Consider the following 26,893-nt stretch of genomic DNA (forward strand, 5'->3'; position numbering starts at 1 on the left):
TAAGAACAGAAAGTTGGGCTAGTTGGTGTGGATTCATACTTGACAGCGCAAAAAAACGAGGACAAAAGCGAACGAGGAGAGACAACACAAGCGCAGAAATGCGGGGAAAATCCAGTGGTCCAAGAGGTAGGGATTGTGCCAGGAACGAGGCTGTTGACAAGTCGCTTGCCAGGACGCCGAGAAAGTGCACGGGAGTTCGCAACTTAAAAACAGCTGGGAACGTGTTTTGCTGCCTTGGTGTGTGTGTGTGCGTTGTTGTATTGTTCGCCGCTGTTGAAATTTCTCCCACGAGAAGGCAGAGTCGGGGCTCTTACCATACTCTTTTTTTTTTCTACATAAACATCCTAGTTAATAGGTCCTCTGCCATTGGGTCGTCAAATCTGTCAGCCTATATACTATTACTACTCCTTTTTACCCTCTAAACGCTCCTGTTTCCAGCAATTTAACGCCTTCGTCTTGGTCACTCCCGCGTAGTGGATTTGTGCCATCTTTATTTGAGGCCAACCAACCAAACCTTCTTCTACAGAAACTGCTAGCCGCGCGCTGCACGCATTATTATTATTTTTTTCATTCGGAACGTGCAAGCTGTGAAGCAGAAGAAGATCTTCGGCAGCCATGACCAGCCTGAAATTCGTGCGGACGATCCTCTACTTGTGCACAGTGAGTATAGAGAAATTAAGTTTTTACTCCCACTTTAAGTGCCGCTATAGTTTTGTCAGAGCTCCGTCTCCTTTGTCATTGCTGCTTCGCCGCGACAGAGAGCCCCGGTTGGTGCACCTGCGAAAGCATTCGTTGTTCTACCTAATGCTGGGCGAGCCTAGACAAACTGGGGAGTCGTTATTCGCCATAACATGCTTACTAAGTAGGCCGAAAAAGTCGGGTCTTAAAAATCTTTTCGCGACGCGCTGTGCAAAATAAGCTAGCTTTTCATGTTCACTCGTATGCAGGTTCTCCCTTAAAGCAGCACTCACCACTACGCGCATAGGTTTTCTGAGCGCCACTGCCCGATGTTAAGGAGCGTTCCACAACTTTGTGAAAACATTTTTTTCGGCTCCATAACTGGCGCACCTGTGCTAGCGTGTTTTCAGACCACTCTGCACTGCCCACGCCCAAATTTGAGGACTGGATCTAAGCTTCGAACATGTTGAATAACGAATATGTTACGCAATCCACGAGAAGACGTGATTATCTCCATCCAGAGAAAAAGAAAACGAACATACATTAAGTATGGCGACCTCTTCACGTTGGCGCAGCGCGGCTTTCCGCCGCATAATATAAAATTCCTTTGTTTCTCAAGCGATATTAGTGATGTTTACTTGACTATTGCGTAACTGTTTTCTCGAAAAATATCTGCTTGAAGGCATGAAATGTATACTCATTGATTACGCCATATTTCATGGCAGTTGTTGATTTTCAGTGTACCATTTATTTTTGCACTCTGTCTTGCCAGTGTGATGAAAATCAGCAGTGTGTAAGTGCGGTCGGTACCAGGAATTTGGGACAGCTAACTAGCAACGTCTAGATGCCTCACCTAAGGTTTTTTCCCCAAAGCCATTGAGCTAATCCACATTCATTGTTTAAAAATTGAATATGCTGAAATGAAAGAAGGTTTCCTTGCTCTCGAGCAAAAAAAATCTGGCCAGAGATTTCAGTGAAGCAACATGAGCCGTTTCAAGACAGCAGGAGCTACAAGGGCAGAGGAGAGATTTGTTGCCAGGCGCAAATGGTTCATAATGACAGTTTATAGAACAAAAAAACTCCGCAAACTGCTATAGGCTGCTATTAATTCAGTCCACGGGTGGTTCAACCGAGGATGAATTGCATTGACGGGCAAGAGTATTTAATTATATCGTTTAAAGTATTTTTACAAGGTGCTTCAATAAGGCGGATATCTGAACGACCAGTTTTCAGTGGCGTGTACGACATCACTCTGCAGTCCAGAGAAGCCCACGTGGCTCTGCAAAGTAGCGTAACAAGCGTTTTGTATCGCTTGTGACTGGCAAATGTTCTTGGTTTATTGCTTCTTACAGAAAGCGCGAATACTTCACATTCTTCCTCGCAGCTTGTTGGCTGTGGACTGGAAGCGATAGGAACAGGAGGCGATGGCGTCCACAAGTGCGGTGTTACCATGCGCTCGACAAGAACATGCAAACTTCATTAGTGTTTAGTGCAGATTAGTTCGTAAACGTAAACGTCATTGTATCCCGTCAGATGGCACAATCAGAGTCACTGTCTTGATAAAGTGTGTTGCCAGGACGGCGGGTGTGAACCAATGAAAGGCACAATAATTATCGCACCCTGGAGATGTTGCTAAACGCGCCCTGAGGGAAGGGGTGCTGAAAAGAGAAACATAACGAAAGATCAGGTGGAGCCATTGTGAAAAATTAATGAACCCAAGAGGTTTAATCTAAACTGCCTACACTCTAAATTTATAGCCTTAAACTCGTAACGCTCTTACCCCAGATATAACGCAGCTTTGCGGCTGCTCACCAACACATTGATTATATTTGTAAACACCTCTTGGTACTGGGTGTTCATGGAAACCGTAAGTGTGTTTATGAACACCCTAAAATATATTAGCTCTGAGATACCTTGGGCCCCCTATTTTTACACCTCTAAGGGTGCTAAAACTTAGTCTAGCGGGTTTTTTCGTAATACCCGATATAAGATCTCACTTTCACAGGCACGAGGAGGAGGGCTCTTACCACCTTCAAGGGATCTAAAACTCTAGGGACACAAAATGATTCGAACGATAAGGCCCAGAAGCAAACACACTGAGTTGTAAGCTGTACACATACTATATATACATACATGCAACAAGAGTCGAAAGCCAGTTGTAAGCAAATTTGTCTATCTTGAAGGAATTTTTGTAGCGATAGCTTCATCACGGTAGCATTTCGAGCCTTCAGCGTGGCGGCGCCGCTACCCTGTGGCTGCGCCGCCACGCTATCACGTGGTGCTGAGCATCTGCCGGCGACGCGACGCCGTGGCTGATCACGTAGTTCGTCGCGTGGTTGATCACGTGACCAAGTTCCACTCAGCCAGCTGTAGCTATCGCGCCACTCCAGGTTCAACCACAGCTAAGCCACCGCCATTTTTTTTTTCTGCTAGGGGGTAAACGCCATCCAGGTGTTCAAGTACGTCACAGGAGGCTACCGGGTACTTCACAGTAAGTCGTTGATGTCTTATTTTTCTCTGCCTTGGCGATTCCAGCTAGTTGGGTCTTAGCAAAGATCCATTCACTGCTGCTCCAGTTCTTTCGCATAATAGAATTCGAACATGCAACCAGTTTTCATGTTTATTTTTTCACGGTTAGTAAGAGCCATTTCAGATGGAGGGGCTACAGAAAACAAGTGATCAAATAAACCAGCGTATTTCTTATATTAGGCATTAAGAGGTTCGTGAAATACCGCTCTGCACGTTACTTATGCTGCCAGCGGGTCACAAAATGACATAATTGTCACCGGCGTGCACAAAATTAACAAAAATCAATTATTGAAATTTTAGTGGCTGCACGGGCACGTTTGTGCCGCAAGTGCCGCAATCCTAGATTCAGTATTATTCCTATAGAATTCAGTTCGGGAGATTTACAGCACGCCTGTCTTTCCAGATATTCGCTTCCAAATTTCATCTCGATCCGCGTAATGATGCTTGCAAGTTGGTGACAGTTGGCACGAAATTCCTCACAGCGTGACGCAGAGTTTCTACTGCCAACGGTGTAAAGAGACCGGTGAAGCTGGTAACTATTTCCCTCTCACTTTCGGCTATAGAATTAGGAGGCAGAACCTGCAGCCTCGACCTGGACGCAAGACCTGCGTCACACTGGGAAGGAGTTTCGCAGCGACTGCACCGCCTCCTGTGCGTAATTTCGCGAAATCATCGGCAGAACCTTTGGGGACGAATATGTCCGCACCAGCGTGTACTAGAATTTTACCAAATGAAGTACAGTCTAAATCTGCGAAGGACTCTAAGTTTCCAATATCAACATTCACCTTAACTGCAATGGCTAAGAAGTTTCTTACTATATTTAAGTTTATTAGGTGCCTGACGGTGAATATTATGAACTGACTTTCGGTCGCCCCTGTCGCATAAATTATGTGCAAAGGGGGATTAAACGCTGCTCTATGCGGCTAATTATAAAAAATCTCTTAAGCGGACGATGAAAGCCAACTGCAGGATTATTTGTTTTAGCCTGAGTGGTTCTGCAACTATTCTAGGTAAGCATTATGGACGAATCGCATCGGCAATCTTTCCCGTGTCGCTGTGGCAGCTCGAACGTGTCAGAGGCGATAATGCATTCGCGGAGCAGAAAAATGGTGTTGACTTGCTGACGAGTACAAGGTGGTTAACTGCTGCTGGCGCGGTAAGCAATGGAAAAAAGATGCGGATTCTTATAGGCTCGACGAATCTAGCTAAATTAGGGGGGTGAAATGAATCGAGAATTTCGTGGTGCCATCTCCAGGGAGTCATTTTTGCGCCTGCAGAGACTCCTGACGAGTGGGAAATAGGAAAAGTTGCGGCATGGAAGAAGTTTCACTGACTTCCAAGTGTTACCAGCAAAGGACGTAGCAGTGGCATATCTGATCGAGTGAAGTTAGCATTCAGCGCTAAATCATGCATTTAGGTCATGATTTTTCCAAAAAACCATTAGTAGCATTGCATTCTTTGGTTAAACAGTTACCATCGACAGTAAATGAGTTACGATTGGTTGTAATACCACCTGAAGGATGTCTTTAAAGTGAATAAAGTGAAGGGAATTCGTGAAGAAAGACTTCCAATCGGTTATCAATGGACGCAAAAAGGGCCTGTGCAGTGGTGGTGGGTGTTTATTTTTCTTGCATCCGGTCATTGAGATGATTCTGTGTCGTATTTTCTACACTATAATCGTAGTCTTTCACGTAAATAAAAAAAAAACACGCATGATTATTACCATTGATAAGCGCAAGATTCACAAACAGCTGTCGTGATATTTTAATTTCAAGACATATTGTGGCAAATAATTCGGAAGCGACATGCTTAGATGTATTCAGTTATAGACCGCTGTTTTTTGTTTTCCACCCATACTCGTTTTTCGACTAGTGCTCCACTCCAGGCCGCCGCTTAATGATCGCGCCGGCAGCACCGCTTAGATCGTTTTGGGCGGCGCGTTTCTTAACAGCTGCCACAGAGGGGCCGTTCTGTATTTCTCCGCCCTCCCTATACTCTCCCTTCTCCTTCAACGTAACACGTAACCACCTTCGCTCTCTCCATGCCCTGTTCCTCCTACGGAAGACCACTACCCTCCTTTCATGGCTACCGCTATCCTTTTTCCACAGCTTCCACCTTCCGGTTTCGCCTTACCACTCTCGGTATAGCCGCCTCCTGCCACATTATGACCACACTCAGCTGGTTCTCTTGGCAACTCCCTCCGCTTATGCACTACTGCTGCTGCTACTGCTACTGCTGCTGCCACTATTACCACCACAGCGAAGCGATTCGTCGCAGATGGGCATTTAACAGGCTGCAGCTATCGCTGTGAAATGAAATACACTTCTCTGCGTATCCGCTGCTCTCGCCATACCTTCCTCCTTCACCACTTTCTGTTTGCGCACTCTGTGGGCTCTTTGGGCGAAGCCATGTTGCTCGCTGGGCTCTTGTGCGCGCCCGACGTAAGCACAGCGGGACGGGTTTGCAACACCTCAGAGAGGAGGAGTATAGGCATCCTCCTCGCCCGATGAAAATGTCTATAATACTACTACTACTACTATTGCGGGAAACTGAGGGAACGGGCCTCTAACCGCTGTCGCTGTAAACTCGCGCACAGGCGTTAGTGAGAGGAACAGTGGACTGTATATTTTTTTACAGCTTACGCGGTAGCCTTCATTTCGCCATCGTATGTGAACGATATACTTTTTACGCTTACAGCTTCATTTTTTTTCTGTCAGATGCGATAAATTTGCCTTTAACGCTGTGACCTCAATGAAGGCTCACTGCTTTCATGGGCGCCATCGACGCAAAAGTATTGAGGTCTGATATCGTTTCCTACGACATCTTGCCCCGCAGGAAGGCGTCTTCAAATTTAGTAAATGTCAGGCATTTTAGCTTCCCGAGATATTCTCGCTACATGGCGTGGAGAGTCCAGATATGTAGAGGAACAAATTTAAGAGATTGCTTCTGTGTAGCGAATTGAAGCTCGTTAATCATGTTTGAGATTCGCACGCGTTACCACTTCACTACCGCTTGAACACGCGATGATATCACGTGTACGTGGTATGTATTCTCGCCTACGGCATTTCAGGCCACGCCTTCCTGCTCGGTGCATGGTCGGAGACTTGGAGAAGGAGGAGTAACATGATTCTCTAGTGCCCAGCGATTAACATATTACATGATCCCCGATAAATGAAACTCCCAGACGTTCCATGGAACGGTTACAAGGCGCCCCTGGTCATTGCCAAAGTTCTGCCACTGATAAAGGAACATACTGTGAAACGCAAAATATCATGTTTTAGGCGCCTGTCAGCTTTCGAATCCTCTGTGACAGCAACCTGAGGAAGCTAAGATGATAAATTCCAAGCCGAATTCGGGTTTTCTCAATTTTTTTCGTGTTCTGTTCATCTTTTTTTTTCACTTTAAATATGTCCCACTTGCCTTACTACGACTCTAGAAGACGTCCATATTTGCAGCAATCTTTCTATCTGGCTTCCACTCTCAGGATTGCTTCAATCGCAGCGTCATATACCGCTGCGCATAGACTACAAGATGCCGCAGAAGACATCCCAGCCCCAGCCATTTGGATTTCCGATGTGGTCTTCTTTCCTTAAGTTGCATACATTTCTCTTTTTTTTTGTGCCTACTAAGACACCGTGTCCAATAGCTGAGGCCAGCCTGAACTTCTGGCATATCTGATTTCATAGCAGTGACTTCTACATATCCTGTTGCCGCAGGCAGCGGCTGGATCTTCGATGTGCTCTATGGAATCGAAACGGGGCTCAACCTCGTCAGTGACGTCATCATACTGCAAGCCCTGCAGCTCTCGGTGCGTAGTATGAATGCAGAAGTAAGAACAGAATGCACCTTTCTCGAAGATTGGTCACTCTTGTACTCGATAAATCTTCTAGTCAGACAGTTCCTGGCGTTCTGTCCCTTTAAAAAGGCTGTGCAGGTGTGTGTGCGCCTATTTGGCATTGTGAAAGAGGCCATGGCCTTTCGCCTTTTTTTTTCGTTTTCTTGTTTTTCGGTGAGAGCCAGCACCTGTAGGAATTAACGCGCACGCTGAACAGCGAAAGATTTATGGATCGTCTAGAAAGAGGGGCGGGGGGGGGGGGGGGGGGGTGTTATGAGGTGGTCACATTTGAACCTTCTCCGACTGTGTTGGAACAAAAAGAAAAACGGGCTTAAACATTGTTTTCTTATGTAAAATTTCGCGCTTAAGGAGAGCCCTCCACACACCCCTTAAATTCGCCCCTGATGCCGATGATTTTTCGTTTTTTTTGTGGCAAGTTGGACAGCAAGCATGGTGTAGTTCCATGCCGCTGCGATTTATAGAACACAAAGTGTGGCTTTAAATGGGAAGCGGCGGTTCGGAGATCAATTTGAATAGTTTTATCGGATTCGTGTAGCGTGCCTTTTTTTCTTTCTTCGCTGTACGTCCTAAGTGTATTTTAACCGCGGAACCTTTACGAATTTGCGGCTGTCACTTGAAATTAATCGTGAATAAAGCGAAAACTCGACAATCGTTATTAAGCAGAGGGCACGCGAAAAAGGGTTACTGTCATGATGTTTTTCGCTGCGCGGTGGTTACCTCAGATGACCACCTTTTGAAAATTTTTTTAGCGCCCCACAGTGGTAAAGTTTATAACGACTAGTGCGACTCTCTTTCACAACTTTCTTGCTCTTCATACTAGGTGGAGCCACCTCCTTGGGTACATTGCGTTTTTGTTTTTACGTGCAGCAATAGGAGTGGAGCCCCGCGCGATTGACCCCAAGCGTTTTTTACAAAGCTGAAGGTGAGTGCACATAGTATGGCGTGAATAACTATATAATTTACAGCTTGCATGTGCAGAAGAGCAGCTGCACAAACGACACGGAGCGTCAGGGCCTAATTGTGCTGTGGCTGAGCGTTCGGAAGGGGGTCACGACCACCATGTCTGAGGGGTTTTGTATGCATAATTTTTTGCTTTCTCTTGCAGAATCCCAGTTTGAAGTCATTCCATCGGGTCCTGATAGCTATCCCGGCCGTGATATGTCCAGTGACAGTGACGACAAGTGGGTGCCGAGCACTACTGCTAAATGTCGGCGTACCGGTGCCACAAAGGAAGGCCGTATTCATGCCGTGAGTGATTCATCGGACGCGGAGAGCGATGAAGCAGCGTAGCACACTCCTGATACTGTACCTGTATGGAGTCAGAGCTACAGGGAATCTCCGCCCCTTTCTTTTATGTGCCAAACGGGTTTGCCTCAACGCATCCAGGACCTTGAAGTGAACACTCCTTTCGAGGTGTTTCGCATTTTGTGGTGAGACTCGTTCACTGAACCACTACCATTTCAGACAAACCTGCGTGCTCAGCAACAAAACAAGCCATACAAGCCGACAACAGCGGAAGAGTCGCGCACATTTTTAGGAATAAATGTTTTGATCGGCATCAAAAGAACCCTGAGTTATCGACCCCACTGATCTAGTGCTCCGGACCTTCATGACCCGTTCATATCAAACCTAAAGACAGTGAATCAGTTTGGATGGTTGCTATCACATCTCCATATAAATGACAATAGCCTGCAACCGAGCAGGGGAGATCCGTGTTTTGACAAGCTGTATAAAGTGCGGCCACTCGTGAATGAACTGTCCGCGACATTTGCCGCCAGCTATTTTGCCAACTGAATTTTTGGCGATTGACGAGTCTATGATAAAATTCAAGGGGAGAACCTCGCTCAAGCAATACATGCCGAAAAAGCCCGTGAAACGAGGGTACAAGGTATGGATGCTGTGCGCTAGTAATGGCTACAATCTTAAGTTCGACATTTATACCGGAAAGTCGGACAATGGTGTGCACCGTGAGTTGGGTGCCTTACTTAAGTTTGTACTGGCAGGCACCACCGTGCGTTTTTCGACAACTACTTCACCACCCACCCACTCCTCAAGGAATTGTGAGATGCCACCATTTATTCCTGTGGGACGGTGAATGCCAACCGGAAACACTAGCCGCCGCTGCAGGCGGATAAAACATAGGAGAGGGGCGACACCGACTGGTCTGTGAGTGATTACGGCTTGGCGTGCCTGAAGCAGAAGGACAAGCGAACCGTCTACTTGCTGTCCAACTACCACGGTCGAGCACTTCAAACACATGTCGACTGAATAAACAAGGATGGAACGCTCACAAAGTTAGCCTGCCCAGATGAACAGCAACACTACAATCAAAACATTAAATTTTTTTGATAAATTCGACCAAAGAAAAACCAATATCAGATTGATCTGAATTAAAAAAAATGCTGGCAGCGAATTTTTTTTTCGCTTCCTTGACTGCTGCATCGTGAACGCCTTCCTAATATACAGTGAACTGAAAGGGGTTTAGAAGATGAGCTTGTAGAATTTTAGGAGAGATATAATCTGTACATTGACCGCGGAAGCAGTAGTCTGTTCCCCAAAAGGGAAGACAGTCAAGCATCCATGTAGTGGAAATAAAGAGGCGGAAGCCATATGTAGCTCTAGTTGTCCGGGCCAGAGAATCAAAGCACCAACCCAACAGGTGTACGCCGAGGCGTTGTGCGAAATGCAGCACAAATGCAAACCCATCAAGAACGACATGGATGTGTGAAAAGGGCAACGCTCCTATTTGTCCAAGAGAGGACAAACATGTTTTGCCGAGTTTCAAAGAAACTGAACGCAGACCCCATTCCAGCACGGTGGTTATCTCAGGTGACCACCTCAGATCATCAATGCTGCCGTATGTAATTTTTTTTATTTTTGCTTATATCTATTTTCTGAGCGCCCTTGTGCAGTTTGAGCAATAAAATTTTGTTTTCTTGCAAAAACGAACTTCTATGCCTCAAATAGTTAAATATTGTCAATACATGAGAAAACGTCTCCGAGCGACAAAACGTGAGTATTATCCTTGGTGTAACACTGTTTTTTGAGTAATAAGAAGGCGTTGGTTTAAAACTAAATTTTGGAGTAGCGAAAAAATGACGCAGCATGGTCAGTGAGGTTTCCACGAGATCTCTGCTCATAGTCACGAACATATGTGCAGTAAGCTCACAGTGAGGCATTTCCGTCTGTCTGTTTGAAGGGTATAGGGTTACAAATTGCACCTGACAGCCTCACTGCGATATTTGAAAATAGAAGAGCGAACAGGTTCCGGATGCCTGAGTTGCTTGGAAACGTGTTTTGTATAACATAAAATGTCTCCGAAGAGGTTTCTTATAGGTTGGATAAGTAATGATCACAAACAATGGCGCCTTAGTAACGCAAAGAAATACTTAATACAAACATACTGGCCGAGACTGAAATGCCGAAATTCCAAAGCTGCCCCAGCTAATGTTCGAGTTAAGGCCACCTCGATTGACATATATCGCTGTTTTTTGTTTAGTTTTCAGAACATTTCAGCCAAATTCACTTTCATTATACGATTGTCATTTTTGAAGTAGACGAAAAACACAGTGACGAAAGCTGCTTTTCTTTTGTAAACAAGAAGAAAATTGAGCTTCTAATCTACTACTACATTTACGCTGGAATATGTGCGCGTAACTAGTCTCGCTTCCAGACAAACGCAGTTTTATTATGATTATGCCTTCGGCGGCTTACAACATGTTTTAGAATACAGCATCGAATGCAAGAGAAAACTTAGTTCTTCACCAATCCTGTTGCCTCAAGGGAACCATTAACGCTAATAATATGTCATAATTAATGTTTCTCTCTTTGGTGGAGTTAGCTTCTTTTTTCTCAAGGTTAGCAGAGCGGGTCCGTAATGGAAGACAAAGTTAGGCAGGTATTATAGAATGAAACTGGGCAGGATTTATAGAATGAAACTTCTAGCGGTGTGCCAGGAGCCGATTAAGACGGACGGCGCAAGCAAGACACGACTCTGCGTTAATTAGGCAGTCTCAATTAATTAGGAAGCCTCAGCGAACAGTTATGTGGCCTATCTCTTAACCGTCTACTTTGGTGCTGTTAGAACGATCTTTAATTGCGGGCGCGTGTACTAAGACGTTGCAACCAGCCTGTCCACAGAATCCTACCCACACATAAAACGATGAGCACTTTGGTGCTGTTAGAACGATCTTTAATTGCGGGCGCGTGTACTAAGACGTTGCAACCAGCCTGTCCACAGAATCCTACCCACACATAAAACGATGAGCATTCTTGCGTTCTTTGATGGAGAGATTTTGTCCTAAATATACTTGATTTTCATTTCTTTCTCCACAATTTTACCCAATACCTCCCCGCTTACCGGATGCCCAGGTGTCAGCAGAATCAGTATATTGGCAACGTTCCATTTCATGAAAGGGAGTCACATTCGCGCCCAGTCGAGATCAGTCGACTTGAAATAGCTGCGCCGCAGACAAGGATTGTTGTTACCCTTGAAGTACTTTTAGAACTTGGACATTGCTGTACTGGCGCTGCCTGTGTTGCCACTTCAGTGTCAAGAATGTATGGGACGAACTAGAGGTCTAAGAGCTTACACATAGCACACAACTAGACGTAACACCACAGTGGTCTCGCAGCTACATTGGCGCACAAATACTATAATAGCAAGTTCCTGAGCTTTTAAATCGCCATCATTCATTACTGAAAATAATAGAACGATCTTCTAGTTAGCCTGTTTTTCGAAAACAAATATTTTTTTGCAAACCACTGAGTGCATTTCCTTCCGTTCAAGCGACTGAAAGTCACTTACTTTCGTCTGGTGCATAAATTTTTTTGTTCTAATGCTGCAGTAAAAAGTGCTTGAATGTGTGTCTGCTTTGTAATAAATGTATCTTATTTTGTATCCATTTAAAGTACAAATGCTGTACTATGTATTGTTGTTGTAATGAATAATTATGTTGTGCCGTTGCCTATGCTGCTGGTGTTGCGGCAACTTTAGGGCGCTAGTGGCCTTGTCATGGAAGTTACTACTCCCGTTTTGTCCCGGCACCTTGGCAATGCTGCATTGTATTGTAAAAAATTGTAATAAACTCAACTCCACACATACTGCTGTGTAACACATGTGGGAGAAGAAAAATCTTTCGCCAACATTCTTTGCGAATATGAGGTAAAACGCGCTTTCTACGCAGTTCTGGTGCATAAACCCTCACAGCGAATATACTTTGAAAATTACCGCTTCTCCTTAAGTGTAGTTGCAAAGCTGGGAGGGGGGAAGTGGGTAACACTAAGTTTAAACGCTGTACTAATAGGCGTAAGTATTTATGCGCAATGTTCTGTACACGCAGTTCAGATAAAGACTCCCCAACATAACAAAAGTCTTCTCAGCATCTAGATATCTCTGCACGGTCAATTCTGAAAATTTCGATGTGGACAGATTTTTTAAGCGGCAGCAGGAAAGCATTGCATCCAGTATGCTGTAAAAACTATGCGTATTGCGCAAGTGTTGTGAATCACACTCTGCCATTCTTGACCGGTTTCCCCCCGTACAGAAGCAGAAAGAGACGAAGATGAAGCTGATGACATTCCTGGGCTGGAACTGCATTTCCACATCCTTCTGCTACGTCACTTCTTTGTTCTTGGCTGGGTTCCTCAGTGAACACGTAAGATGAAAGCCTAGCTTCGGGTAACGTGATTATCAAAAAACCTAACTCCGTGAAGTTGCCTCCTTGCATGCATTTCGGAGTTGTAACGGTACAATAGATTTCCTTTGATGCGAAGGGCATCGGTCGGCGTCACCTCTTCAGTCGTAACAAACGTCACCCCGCCATTTTATTTATGCTTTGCCTAAGAATGCTTGCATTCATTGGCTGGTCGGTATTAAATTGCTAAAAGAGCGTGAACTGGGGCGTGGGTGGGAATGCTAGAGCTCTGCTAAGTATCCATCTCAGCGCGGAGAAGAGGGAAACCGGAGCGAAAATCTGGAACGATTATTGAAAAAGATGCACGCACAACATGCACATCCACAATTTTAAAAAAATTTTAAAACGTCTGCGCTGTCGGAGCCACACGACCTTTGACCACTGAGGGAGCGGAGGGAAACGCCATCTGCCACGGCGAGAGCGGAGGAATGGACAACCGGAATATGGCTGTCACGGGAATGTGTCCGAGGGTGGCAAGCAGAGTAATGCGCCAGCCGTGTCAAGGCCGTTTCACATGATGCGATTGTTGCCGCAGCGCAGTGCGATTTCTGCCGCTGTGCGACAGAAATGCGCGTCGTTCTCGTCGCAGGGCCACTGCGACAGACTTTCAACAAGTTGGTCGCATTGTCGCAGCGTCGGTGCGGTCTCAGCGATGGCCACAGTAGTCAGCCAATAGGAGTTCAGCGACATGACAGGAAAATCTCGAAAACGTCTTATTGAACTTAATAATGCATCACAGCTCAATATTATTACTCATGATTACGAAATCAACGCCTGCCACGATGTTTGACATTTATTGCAGCCGAAGAATTTTCGGCCACTGAAAGGCCGCACCGACGCTAGGGCGCTGGTGCCGACGGCACCGACTGAATTCATCGTTGTCATGTGAAAGGGCGGCTGCGATTACCGTCGCAACGACAGTGCGACCGGGCCGTAATTTTTCGTTCCCGTAGCACCATGTGAAACAGGCTTCAGAAGGCGTGAAAATACGTTAGGAGCGACGCTCACATTTCGCATTACCGATTATCGTGTTCGTCGGTCCGGATTTTTTCTTCTGGTTTCTAATTAGTTACGTTTCAGGGATAAAATAGTTGGTATTAATTTACCACTTATCAACAGCAGAAAACAAATTATTCCTTTGGGCTCCTTTGTTTCGGTCAGCTGCGACGCGCCAAACATCCTCTTTTATTCAGAAACTTGCTTTTGTCCCGATGTCTGCTTTAAGAATAAAGTTGCCGCAGACATGAAGGTGCAAGTCACCGAATGTCACAAGCCACGGATACTAGGCGGCTGTGCATAACATTTCATCGCCACTGACGTGATTAGCTTTTCGTCTACCAAATCTACTGATTTAGTACAAGGCGCTATTTCTCTTTCTTCCTTAGGGATACTCGTGAGCTGCCATTCATGACTTGAGACTTCCCGCCAAATACGCTCCACCTGCATGCTATTCTCCTAGTAATTCATTCCTGTTATCAGGGGCAGGTGTTGCTAATTTCCCTAAGTAGATGCCGAACCTAACAACTACCTAAGCATCCTTGCCCATAATAAACTTTTTGTGCCCTCCCGATACCCTTTAGTATCACATCCGATTTCTTCATATTCATTTTCTAGACCAACTGTTTTGCTGTGCTTGTCACGGTCTTTGACTATCACTACAATTCTTCCGCTGAGTAACTTTCAGGGGCAATGTCATCAGCTAATCGGACATTATCAAGGTATTCTCTATTGCCAATACCCAACAATTCTCGATAAAAGCATTTTTGAGCGGGAAACAGCTTATGAACACAATTTTTTCATTAATGTAAGATTTCACTATAACAATCAATGTAACCGCAGATCACCTGGCGGCGGCTGTATTTTTTTTCTATTAACGTTCTTGCTGTCGTCATAAGCGTTCCCATTGTATTTATATGGCTGCTGTAACTGTTAGATGCTATCGATGGAAACACTTAAAAGAAAAGATTTTTCTACACATCAGAAGAATGGACCATTACCTACAATATTTCCATAACCGTATCTTACAATTTTCCAGTTTTCAAAAATTTTGCCCGAGAATGCTGGACATGTATGCCAACATGTCCTATTGGGCGGAGACATGGGGGTTAACAGAAAGCCTCGAAGTCAAAGTGAGGACTGCGGAACGAGGTATCGAATCGACAATCATAGGTGTAGCGTTAGGGCAGAGCAATGGGGCAAAAAGTTTCGTGGAGCAGACGGCAGTTATTCATATTCTGGTTGAAATAAATCAGAAATTGGCATGGACAGAGAATGTAGTGCGAAGGGGAGATAACCGGTGGTCCCTAAGGGTAACGGAATGGGTTCTGAGGTAAGGCAAGCGTAGCACGGACCGCAGAAAGTCAGGGCCGCGGATGAGATCAGGAAGTTTGAGGGGATAATGTGGCCACTCTCGGACAGGCCTAGGGTGATTGAAGGGCAATGGGAGGAGTTTTGTCTACCTCAAATAAGCTTATTTAGGCTGATAGTGCTGATGGTGATGACTTCGACTTACGTTTGTAAGTTTTGACCTTAATAATCCTTGCACGCTTCGAAGGTTATTTTACCAGTTCCCGCATGTGCGCTCTTTTTTCCCTTGGTTTATAGTAAGAATAACATTCAGCATTTTATCTCCCTGTGCTCAGCTGCCCTTGCAGAAGGAACACCTCAAAGATCTGCAAGAAAAGGAGTTCCGGGTAAGTGAAAACCACTGATAACTTTTTAATTAGGGACTTAGGCGATGCGCCTCATGCAGGGCAAAGCACACACTTATGGTCACGCCCTAGAAAGGGGAACATGCCTGATGCATGCCGAAGACAATACGTGCGCAGATGAAACAGCAGATCGCGGATGAACTTGCTACACTTCGCTGGTGCCTTCAACACTTTTTTTTAAATACGTATGCATGCTCTAACGGAAGAACTCCAACTGGCGTACGTAGAGTCAACATGAGTTAGAGGCATAAGGCAGAATACGCCATTTCGTCGTCAAGGTGGAAACACTCGACTCTGGATAATTCGAACTGAGCGGAGGCCATGGGGAATGAAAGCATGAAAGAATGAAAGCAAGAGGCCCCAACTGTCTGATCTGTGTGACAGAAGCGCGCTGGAAGTCACCGATGTCTCTTTTATTTATTTTATTATATTTTTGCGAGGAGCAGAGGGATTCTTTGTGCCTTATTCGTGGTGCCGACGTCAGAAGGAAGCTCGGCCGATAGGTGCTGCGCTGTAACTGCTGATCCTTAAATGGGTAGAGACACCAAATTCCAAGGTTGTACAAAGACTGTGATATGTTTCCTTGGTATCTAGCACCATAGGAGCCAAGCATTAAACTCAAGGGAAATCTAGAATATAGTTTAATCTCATTTTAAAGTTTGTGAAAATGCTCGCTCTTTGAAGTCCGACCCATCGCTAGTGCATCAACGCGACGTAGGGACGGAGAAGAAAACACACGAGGCATTTTTTACGTCATTGCACAGTTTTGCGGTTTTGCAGCCTATAGCAACCTTGCTCGCGAATCTTTCTTTTTCTAAACACTCACGACTACGACTCACGACCAACGATTCAACGCATGCTGTTGTAGCGAGCCCGCCAGTCACGCAGTCCTGCTTGCGTTTTAGTTCACGCGCACAGTGAGCTTCTAGGCACACCAATCGCCATGCCTCCGGTTTCTTGCGTTATTCTCTTTGCCTCAGCAAGTCCGGCACGGAAGCGGCATTGCATAAATTTCCTCGGGATGCCGCCCAGAAACAAGCCTAGATAGATTTTTTGCGTGCAACTGGGCGCCACTATTGGACTCCGAGCAAGTGTACAGTGTTGTATGCTCGCTGCACTTTGACAACAGCAGCTACGAGTGCAACCCGGCATACCTCGTTGGCTTCGGCATTCGAGCAAAAATGTTTCCAGAGCCCTGGCGCCATGCCAACGTTGTACTATACCTCGCAGCAGCGCAGCGTCTTCTCGCTGCGGAGAGCTGACAGAGCGGACCAACAGTGCCAAAGCGTCAGGTGTGTATCGCATGCTTTCTCAATGACCTGTGTTGGCGTGCATGTTCGTGCTCCAGCGTCAGCTTGTGCAAAATTTTTTCGCAGTGCGTCGTCGATGGTGTCAGCGGGCTTCCTGACTCCTGGGAATACGCGGGCATAGACGAGACTCCAGACTTCTCGTCTTCGAGCACAGGTTGTCATTTTTTGATGATCTGGTTTACTTGGATTTTCTCATGGTGCTTGAGATTGATGTTTTGGTTGGCTGCTTACCTAAAGATGACAGTAACCCCGAAAAATACAAAAAGGTCGCTAAATAAATGGGTACTGAAAGCTGGTGTGAACGCCGCGACATTACTAAAGCTTCGTATGAAGATGGCCTCGCTGTTTCTACCTCTGCCCAACCACCAGCTTTCGCTATTGTGCTGTGTGTGTAGCGTCGCCGCAAGCGCTACGGTTAAATAAAATGAACTGCCCTCGAGACCAAAAATCAAAATTTTTCTTCTCTCCCTCTCTCTCCCAAGCGTGTTTTGCTAATACAGGTAGCAAATGATAATAAGGAGCTTAGCACTGCAATGCATTCATGCAGCAGAAATTGCTCCTGACATTGTAACCATTGTTACTGAGCTACTCGATCTATGGTTAGTCTGCAGCACTTCTGAGTGGATGCAATAGGTATGAACGACTGAGAGGAGGAGGAGGAAACAAGCTTAGTGTCGAAAGTGCAGTGCCTGCCCAAGGGCAAAAGAAATGAGACAGAAAACCGGGCAGCCTCTGCCTTCTCAGTCTGGTACAGCACAACACCGGGGACGCCTTGGAGCACTGCTGGGAGTGGCTTGGCGTACTAGGAAGCCTGTTAGTCGTGTAGCGTTACTTTGATTTTGTGCACTTCATAGAATAATTCTTCACTACCAAAGTGCAAAGTGGGACATTATGTCTTTGCGATGCAATCCAGTGTAGAGCTAGGGGATTTGTGCTCATTGTATTTGGAGCACACGAATTGACGTGCCTGCAGTTTCGTTCCTCGTTGACTTCTAACTTAGCAAGACAGGCATTTAAGCAGCGTTGTACAAGTTTCCAGAAATGAAACACAGTGTTGTTGGAATACCAGCATTAGGTGCTCACTGTGAAACTTAATATGATGTTGTACAAGACGAGAAATGCAGGGAAAATTTTTGTGTGAGGAATGGTGTTAGAAATCAGGTGAAAACATTATGTCACTTAAGGCTTTCAGGTATCAATAAAAAGAGCCTTGACTTAAAATGGACGGAAATGAATACAAAAATAATTTGGGGTCAGCTGAAACAGAAGTAAAGAACTTTAAACAGAGGCAGAAAGGAAGGCTGTGGGCTTGCGTAGGAAACAGAAAAGGAAAATTGGGAAAGAATAATTCCATGATAATTCAGGATGCTGAGCCCTACTGTTTCAAACGGCAATCGCGCCTACAGAAAGAGAACTAATTAAGGAAATTGCGGGTAATTTAAGAACACAAATAGTCTATCTTCCTAGGATGTGGCAGTAGTAATCCAGAATTGATACATGTAGAGGCTTCAGAAGTAATGAAAATTTATGTGAAACGTTCATCACTGACATTATCCAGAGACAGTTGCAAGATTGGCGGTTTAAAAGCAGTGCAATGACCTAATGATACAAAATCAGGACTCAGATTTGAAATAGCTTAAACAGTAGCGAGATTTCCACTTGAAATAAAAGTTCCATAGATTGATTGGCTTAGAATAAAAATACAAACCAAAGTGGCATCCACTGCCACCCTGTTTCAGTGAAGGTCATTGGAAACCATTGATTCATCCACTGTTTACTTGTACACATCAAATCTTGTGATACACGGGTTTTGGTGCAAGCACTTGACAAACAGCCTGTATGACTGTCTCGCATAAGTTTGTCTGTCTGTATAAATGCCTGTTTGTATACTCTGAAACCTTGCCATTAGTTTCCATGCACAATTTTGTTCTTTTTATTTCGATTTAACACTTATCCATGGCCAAGCAGCACCGTTTCTCACAGTGCCAAAAAACCTGCACCTACCAAGTCTGATGCACAGGTTCAGTGCACAGCATTCATGCCTAAAACGAAAAGTGTTGGTGTGCAAACATGGAATTTAACAAAGAAAGCTAGTACGTGTGCAAAGGAGTACTTGTCTCCTTTTTCAAAATTGAGAAACATATTTTAATGCATGCATTTCGATTTTGTGAGTAGTTGGTGCTGTTAATCTCTGTAACAGCAGCACTAATTACACATTATTGTGCCATTACATGTGATTATATAACGTAACATTCTTTGTGTTCTTAGAAAGAATACTAATGGTATAGTCATTAGTACGCTAATGACATAGTCATTAGCCCGACTGCTGACCCGAAATACACAGGTTCGATCCGGGCCTCAGCGGTCGCATTTCGATGTAGGCTAAATGCTAGAGGCCCATGTACTGTGCGATGTCGCCGCACATTAAACAAGCCGAGATGGTCGAAATTTTCTGGAGTCCTCCACTACGGCGTACCTTATAGCCTGAGTCGTTTTGGGACGTTAAACTCCATAAGCCAAACCAGCAAGCACACTAGCGTGAGGTTTTCTTTGGAATCCTTTAATAATTATGTGATTTTTTTGTTGAGCAGCGCTCTTCTCTGAGAGAAGCGTCAAGGTGGTTTAGTGTTGGCAAGCCAGATATAAGTTTCTTTTAAAGTAGCTGTAAGCGAGCTAGTTATTCAGTTGATCATTACCAGGGAGCAGCCTCAGCAATAAAAGTTGTGTTTTACCCAGCAGTTAGAAACCATTGTACTATGCTTCAAGAAATAGAAATCATAGCTTTTGTGGTATAAACCTACAAGTATGCACACAGTATGCTGGTTTCTTTGCACTGAACAGTCGAGGTACACCAGTGTAATGCATCTCTGATACTAGACACACGCACTACTCATCTGCGGTACAACTCTGCCTTTCTGGCCGATTACTTTCACAATGTTTGCAACTGCACATTGCTCTGAATTCTCCCAATTTCAGAATCTCACACACACTTCACAGTTGCCGATATCGTGCTGCAAGAGGACACAGCTCCAAGGTGTTCGTCGCCAATCTGGGATGGTTTGTCTGCAACATTCGAAGACAATCTTCATGACAGCACTTAGCAACCAAGTTTGGACACCTCAGCAGCGTAAGCGTATTAATAAGCAAGGCCTAGTTACACACATCAATCTTAGCAGCACGTAGGTGTCTTCGTTAATGGCCAAATTTGCTTCAGTAGAACCTGTGCGTAACATCAACATGCAAATATGTTTATAGTAGCACCTGATGGTGGTCGTTCTTTAGGGTTTATGGTAGTTGTACATTGAGCATTTTGTTTCATTATTTACATGACAATACTAAACTGCCTGCGGGTCTTCCTCTGAACCATCACCACTTCGGAGGTTCATTGTTTATGAGGACTGCGTGCTGCAACTCACCAATCTATGCAGGAAGTGCCATCACCCAGCACATTCTTCACTGAAGGTGTGTAACTGTGTCTCACTTATCCATTGCAGCGGTTGCAGTTCACTTTTCTCAATTGATCACAGTAATATGCTAAATATGCTGTTTTATATCTTCCTGCCATCGTTAATTGTTTATTCTTGCCCTGTGTGCTATTCCAGGTCGTCGGTTCTCTTGTTGTGGTGACAACATCTCCAAATGTGCACAGCACAAAGTAGTATAGCCAGCCAACACAGAGGTAGATTGGACATGGCAACGTGCTTCTGGCCGCTGCCATTTTGTTCACAGGATCCAGCCCAACGCTGTCCCTGCGACTCGTGGAGAATGCCGGCATCTGCTCCTTTTCAAAGCGCGCATACGACAGAGTCCAAAAGGGCATCTTGTTCCAAGCTGTGTATAAGGTTTGCATGTTTAATTTATAAATGCCTGGATTTTGTCTATTGTAAATGGGGACATTATAAATTCTTTCTTTAAATACGTTTTCTAACACTGTGTGCTGAAAATTTAGTATGTCTGTGGGACATCTTTTAGATTCTGCTAACTTCCTTGCTGCCATGTGTCTATTATATACACCGCTGTACCATTCTCTTTGTTCTAGAGTTAGTGTTCGAGCTTGAGTAGTGTTATGTGTACAGTCACGACCACAGCATGCTTCGATTATCGATCTCATTTTACTACGTAAGAATTGTATGACACCTAATAGATATGCATGAGGATGCCTTTTGGCCTACGAAATGCAGCGCACGCCTTCCAGTGTTTCGTTTACGTCATTATTCGAGGTTTTTCATTCGTATTCACACACGATGATGTCCTCGTCATTAGTTCCTCTCCCGCGGAGCACCTCCGCCGTCTGCGCCTCGTCTTCGAATATATTTCCGGCTGCGGACTCGTTAACACCGAAAAATGTGTGTGGCGTTTCATCCTTGGCATTCCTCGAACATCTCCTCGACGCCCACAGCATCCAACATCTTCCAGACAAGGTCAAGGCAGTCGCGGACTTCCCCCACCCAGACTCACTATGTCAGCTCCAGCGTTTCTTTGGCCTCGTCAGCTACTACAGATGCTTCATTCCTGGATGTGCTGCCGTTCTGCAACCACTCAAACGTTTACTTTAGTTGGCCAACCAAAAGGCACCCGCTTTCACCTGGATCGAGGCTGCCAATGCTGCTTTCAATGCTGTCAAGGAGCGTCTCGCCTTTACCGCCCTTCTAGTTCACCTGCCGCACAACGCACCCACGAGCATCACGGTCAGTTTCAGGTTCCGCTGTCGGCGGCGTCCTGCAGCAATTTCTTAACAGCGAGTGGTGTCCTCTCGGATTTTTCTCGAAGAAGCTCTCATCTTCAGAGCAGCAGAACAGTGCTCTCGGCCGTGAGCTGCTCGTGGCATACATCGCCGTGAAACACTTCCGTTTCTTCATGGAAGGCCGAAATATTGTGATCTTTACGGACCACAGACCACTCACGAGCGCTTTCTCTTCATCCGATACCACGTACTCACCCAAAGAAACTCGACATTTGTCCTTCCTGTCGGAATTTTCACCGACATCCCGCACATCAAGGGCGCCCATAACATTTCCGCCGGTACCCTCAGCCAAGTGCCTTTTTTGGAAACACCTTCTTTTACCCTTCGAGTCCAGGCCCGTTATCAACAGCAGGATGAAGACCTTCAAGCAATTTGTTCATCATCCTTGCACCTGTGCCCTGTACACTGTACAGATCCTGGAGTCGACATTATTTGTGACGTGATCCCGGTCGCTGGACACACATGCCCTTATTTACGTATACCGGTGCCTCTACGCCGCACCCTTTCCAGCGATGTTCACCGCCTTTCTCATCTCGGTATCCGTGCCTCCCAGCGTCTTGTTGCGGAGCATTTCGTCTCGCCTGGCCTCATCGCCGACGTTCGCATCTGGGCTCTGGCATGCCTTGTTGCCCGTCAGCAGTGCACAATTTATCATCACACTATGACCCCTGTAGGAAGTTTCCAGCCTCCGGACTCCCATTTTGCAGTTATTCACATCGACCTGGTCGGAACATCACCATCATCGCACGGTTACCGTTACATACTCACCATAATTCACTCTCTTACGCACTGGCTGGAAGCCAGCCTTATACAGGCCATCACTGTGGAAACGACTGCCTCCACGCCCATTTCCACGTGGAATGCCCGTTTCGGCGTGCCAGCGGAGATAATCACCGACCGAGGCCACCATTTGGAGTCCGCACTTATCGCCAGTTTGACCCAGCTTCTCGGCATCACCCTCCTCAAAACTACAGCTTACCGTCGGCAAGCCAACAGTTCGGTCAAGACGTTACATGCAGCCGAAGGCGTCGCCACTTCCTTGCCAGTTGTCCTTTTAGATCTTAGTACGACCATCAGGAGAGATCTCGTATGTGCCCCTTCTCATCTCGTCTATGGCGCATCGTTGCGTCTACCAGCTGATTTCGTGTGCCCGCATGCCCAAAGGAATGTCTGTCCTGTCCTGGCATACTTTATGTTGAACGTCTAACCACGCTCCTGTCCCGTATGTCCGCCCGTCCGCCACGTGCTACCAGTGCAAGCTGACCTTTGCCAACCGTGATTTGAGAGATAGCGCCTATGCTCTATTATGCGTGGATTGTGCTTACCGTCTGCTTCAGGCACCCTATACTCGACCCCATCTCGACGTCGCGCGGGGCGACGAAACGCCGTGTGCCTTCATTTATGACACAGTCATCTACCTCAACCACATAAAGCTTGCCCACGTAGACAACACCGTGCTTCCTTCATCAGCTGCCCTCTCACTTCTCTTTCTACTTTTTCTCGACATCTCCCTGCCCTCTTTCACCTAGCCGGAAGACTTTTCTGGGACGACTCTGTCTCCTGAGGGGGAGGTCTTGTGGTGGCATGTTAGCGCCGTGCGCTGTTAGGTGAAGAACTGAAAGAAGAGACGCACAGCGGCTGTAATAAACCAGTTTGGCTGCAGCTGTTGTGGAAGCAATATCTTCTAGTGTAGCATAGCAATCAGCCACGCCGGATCCCTGCTGTGATCCGTGAACAACTGCGAAGTGCAAGGGACGCTTACAGACCTAACATTTGGCTTGAACTGTTGCTGGACATTGCAGACTATGTAGTTTAAACTTGGCCAGAACTACCTCTTACTCATTGAGTTTAATTAAGACAGCAGAATCTTGTGCTATGCTTTTGTACATTCTATAGATGCAGTAAAACTGCTCAGTGAGGCATTTAACTTTATCCTTTAGCTGATCAGCCTTAGCAATCGAAGGATGAGGTGTGAATATTTGCACAGGATGGTGGATGCAGGGCCCAAGTACACGCAAGTACAAGTACAGCACAAATACTTTCTGCAGCTGAAGCTTCAGAAACATTTTTCTAAAAATCAAACAGCTGAAGCAGACCTAAGAGACAAGAAAAATCGTAGCAGTAAAAAGTGGGAGGCCCACAGAAAATAGCTTGCACACATCATAAAGTAGGTCCGAGTAGTACCAACAAAATACCGGACTTGTTGGGGTCAGGATGAAGTAGCATTTATAAACCGTAATTTATCTAAGCTGCATGATAGCAGCCCTCTACATAAAGCTGTCTTTTGCTTTCTTTCTCGTTGTGTAGTTGATTCCACAGTCACAGACTTAGTGACATTTTGCCCTGTTTTCTTTGTGCAAGTTGATCGGTCCAATAAAAATTCCCGAAATCTGTCGTCCTTTTGGTGTGTGTTCATGTCCTTGCTTAGTATAGCCTCTGAAAGTCCCACAGGTGTATGCTTTCCGAAGTAATGTCCTGGATGTGTCTTAGGGTGCTGGGTAAAAAGTATGTTTTTTTAACCGTTTGTAATAGAGCTGAGCCCTCCATATACGGGCCTGCTTCCTGTGTTAATTTTTTCTTATTGTGACACGTTGAGTAAGTGTTACGCATCTGCTAGCCAAGGCATTTTTTACACAGACTCACAGGTTACTGGTGCTATGGAGCACGTGCCTGTGTGCAAGTGGTTTATATTTTTGCAGTGCAGAAAGTTGATGACAAAAGACAAAAGAGAGGTAACACAAGTAGATTCAGGTGGAGATGTTTTGGAAAAAGCGGTAAATCGTGGAAAAATAATAAATGAAGTAAAAGGCCAAAATAACAATAAAATGAGACAAAAAAGACAACTAAAACTAGAACTCTAGGCTGCAGTATTTGCAAATGGTTAGTGAAGCCTATCTTGTTTCATCTCTTCATGGAAGGTTGGAGAACACTTAGATCTTACTTTTTATTTATTTGGTCAGTTTATCCCTGAAGACTCTCTTTCGAGGGTATCACATGGGCGGGGGGGGGGGGGGGTAGTGTACAGGGGGTATAAGGATCAAGAACAGCAACAAAAAATATTGTTTACCTTCTGAAAGGCTTCTTCTCCTCTGCAAGTGCGATGATCAGTTTGCTTTGTGAAAGTCAAATTGATAGCGCCACAAGAGTAACAGTGGAGAAATTAGATTTTGGCACACCTTTAAAAAATTGAAACGTTCTTTCACATATCACACAGTGCCCCTCATGTCTGGCAGTTATATATTCTTGCATAGGTGGCAGGAACTCTGCAAACAACACCCATGCAGAACTGAGTAAAATGGGCTATGCATTTGACCTGACATATTGTCGTAATGGCCCCAACTGCTTGCAGCCCATTTTTCTTTTATCTAGGCTAGACGATTTAGTCTGGGCTATCTTAAACGGGTATAGACAACCCAGAGCTTTCTAGTAGCTTGAAAGTTGGCGTTTTTTTCCTCATACAGTGCTGGCCAGTGATCGAATACCTCTTATGGTGCTCCAGTGCATAACCATGCACCTGTTGTAGCGAGCCTGCAGTGGGATACTGCCCTGTAAAAGTTTCACACTTACTTGCTGCTCACTTTTATTGCTTGAAGGCCTGGTACTGCCGCAAGAGGAAGCCCCAGAACGGATGCTTAGCGTTATTTGAAAGTAGTAACACTTTTTGTTACTCAGTATTGTTTTCATAACTCACCTCTTACTATAAAACACTATGAATGGGTTGCCACCACACCTACCACAACTGATGTGCTAGCTTGGTTGAGCAGATATCTGGTCATGTGCAGATTCTTATTTACCAGGGTATAGCTTTCGCGAGAGTTCAGATTAAATTGACAGCATTCCTATCGATCTCCTGTGCTCACTGATGTGCGCAACACCTACATGAAGGCAATGTAGCTGCCTGCTCATAATTACCCATATAAAGGTCAAATTTGAAATCTTTCACGGAACTGCGAGAAGCTGGGGTTCCTGGTGGTACTACACCCTGGATATCTCGAGTTTGGAAGTTCCTTTCACAGTGAAAGCTCCTTGATACACACAAACAGTTTTTGCTTAATCGTTCATGATTGCTGCCAACTATTACCTGTCCTTTTCCATTTTGTTCCTCCATCCGATTAATTTGATTTAGCTGTAATTTGTTGCTTATTCCAAATTACCTTCATTCAATTAGCACAAGTGTCACTTTTCTGCTGTCCTTGTCCTTCAAAAATTAGCCCACTGCAACTTGTCCAACCCTCAAGTATTCATTACTTTCACGTATTTGCTTTGTGTGAAGTGCACTCAGGTTGTTGTGCTGTATTGTTTGTACAAAACTTCATTAGTGTACTGCTGATCAGGGTAACATTTGTTTGCTTTTTTCAAACAGAGGTGAGCAAATGGGAGAAAAAAACGATAATGGGAGAGGGTTTGATTCTATGAAACTGGTTCGTCTGGATAACATGCATATTGAGGAAATTCTGACATGATAATAATCAGTGCTCTGCAGAAGGCAAGGCTTGCACCCTGACGCAGTATGTGGGCTTTATGCACTTGTCAGGAATTTTCAGAAAGGGCATACAACTGAGGAAGTCCATTATATAGCGATGTCTCTCATTGTACCCGCATATGCTTGGCACGAACTGGCTCGGCCGGGGTTACTCTTTATGCAAGGCAGCTAATGCAGGCATAGCTGTTCTGCTATTTTACTGTTGCGTATGAAAATGTGTTTGTTCATTCGTAGTGATTACAGAGCAATGTGATATTTTATCACAGGTACAAGCCCTGTTATGTGCTGTAAATTTCGGCAGTTGTATTGTTGAAGGCAGTATTTCATGCATATGTTGTATGTGTAGCTAGGCCAGCCAAAGTATATGTATATCTATACAACGTACACATTTGTCCGAAATTTCACTTGTAATAATTCAAATGTACACTTTATTTTTTGTTTTACCTGGAGTTCATGGTTCTGCTTTGCATTTTGATGTTAAATAAATGACTGTACACCTTGATACCTTCAGTGGGCACATTCCATTTCTGACACTGATTTATTCCAGGTAGCGAAACCCACAGTCTCCCTGTGCGGGGAAAGCATTTCTCATTTCTCCCACGACCCAGCCTGGCAGAACTTTAAGATTCCTCCTCCTAAGGCGACGCCAAATCCAGCACACAAATTATAGGTACGCCGTGTACCTGTAACGACTGCAAAAAAAAAAAATAGTCGCCGCATTATAATGGTGATGTGCAAAACACAAAATAAAACTGTTAGTTACAGAACCCTTAATAGTTTTTCCATTATTTGTTCAATATCAGTGGCAAGTGCCAGCAACTGAGGTGCCCGGCTAGGCGTATAGACAGAATAAGAGAGTATGTAGCGATATTTCACTGCTTTCAGC

The 26,893-nt window shown here is 45.1% G+C and overlaps 1 protein-coding gene across 3 annotated transcripts in view; it reads left to right on the plus strand.

The window, feature by feature from the left end:
* Nucleotides 1–578: 578 nt before the first annotated feature.
* Nucleotides 579–26,893, plus strand: part of LOC144099505 (uncharacterized) — a 36,410-nt gene continuing 10,095 nt past the window's right edge. For 2 of the 3 annotated variants that reach the window (XM_077632858.1, XM_077632859.1), the window contains exons 1-5: nt 579–660; nt 3,112–3,169; nt 6,924–7,015; nt 12,610–12,720; nt 15,402–15,452. In XM_077632858.1, the coding sequence (XP_077488984.1) occupies nt 616–660; nt 3,112–3,169; nt 6,924–7,015; nt 12,610–12,720; nt 15,402–15,452 (357 nt within the window). In that variant the 5' untranslated portion in view covers nt 579–615. Of the gene's footprint in view, nt 661–3,111; nt 3,170–6,923; nt 7,016–7,904; nt 7,986–8,168; nt 8,312–12,609; nt 12,721–15,401; nt 15,453–26,893 lie in introns of those variants that run through there. The other variant, XM_077632860.1, reaches the window with a different exon arrangement.

Source organism: Amblyomma americanum, chromosome 7 (assembly GCF_052857255.1).
Source record: "Amblyomma americanum isolate KBUSLIRL-KWMA chromosome 7, ASM5285725v1, whole genome shotgun sequence".
Classification (NCBI taxonomy): Eukaryota; Metazoa; Arthropoda; class Arachnida; order Ixodida; family Ixodidae; genus Amblyomma; species Amblyomma americanum.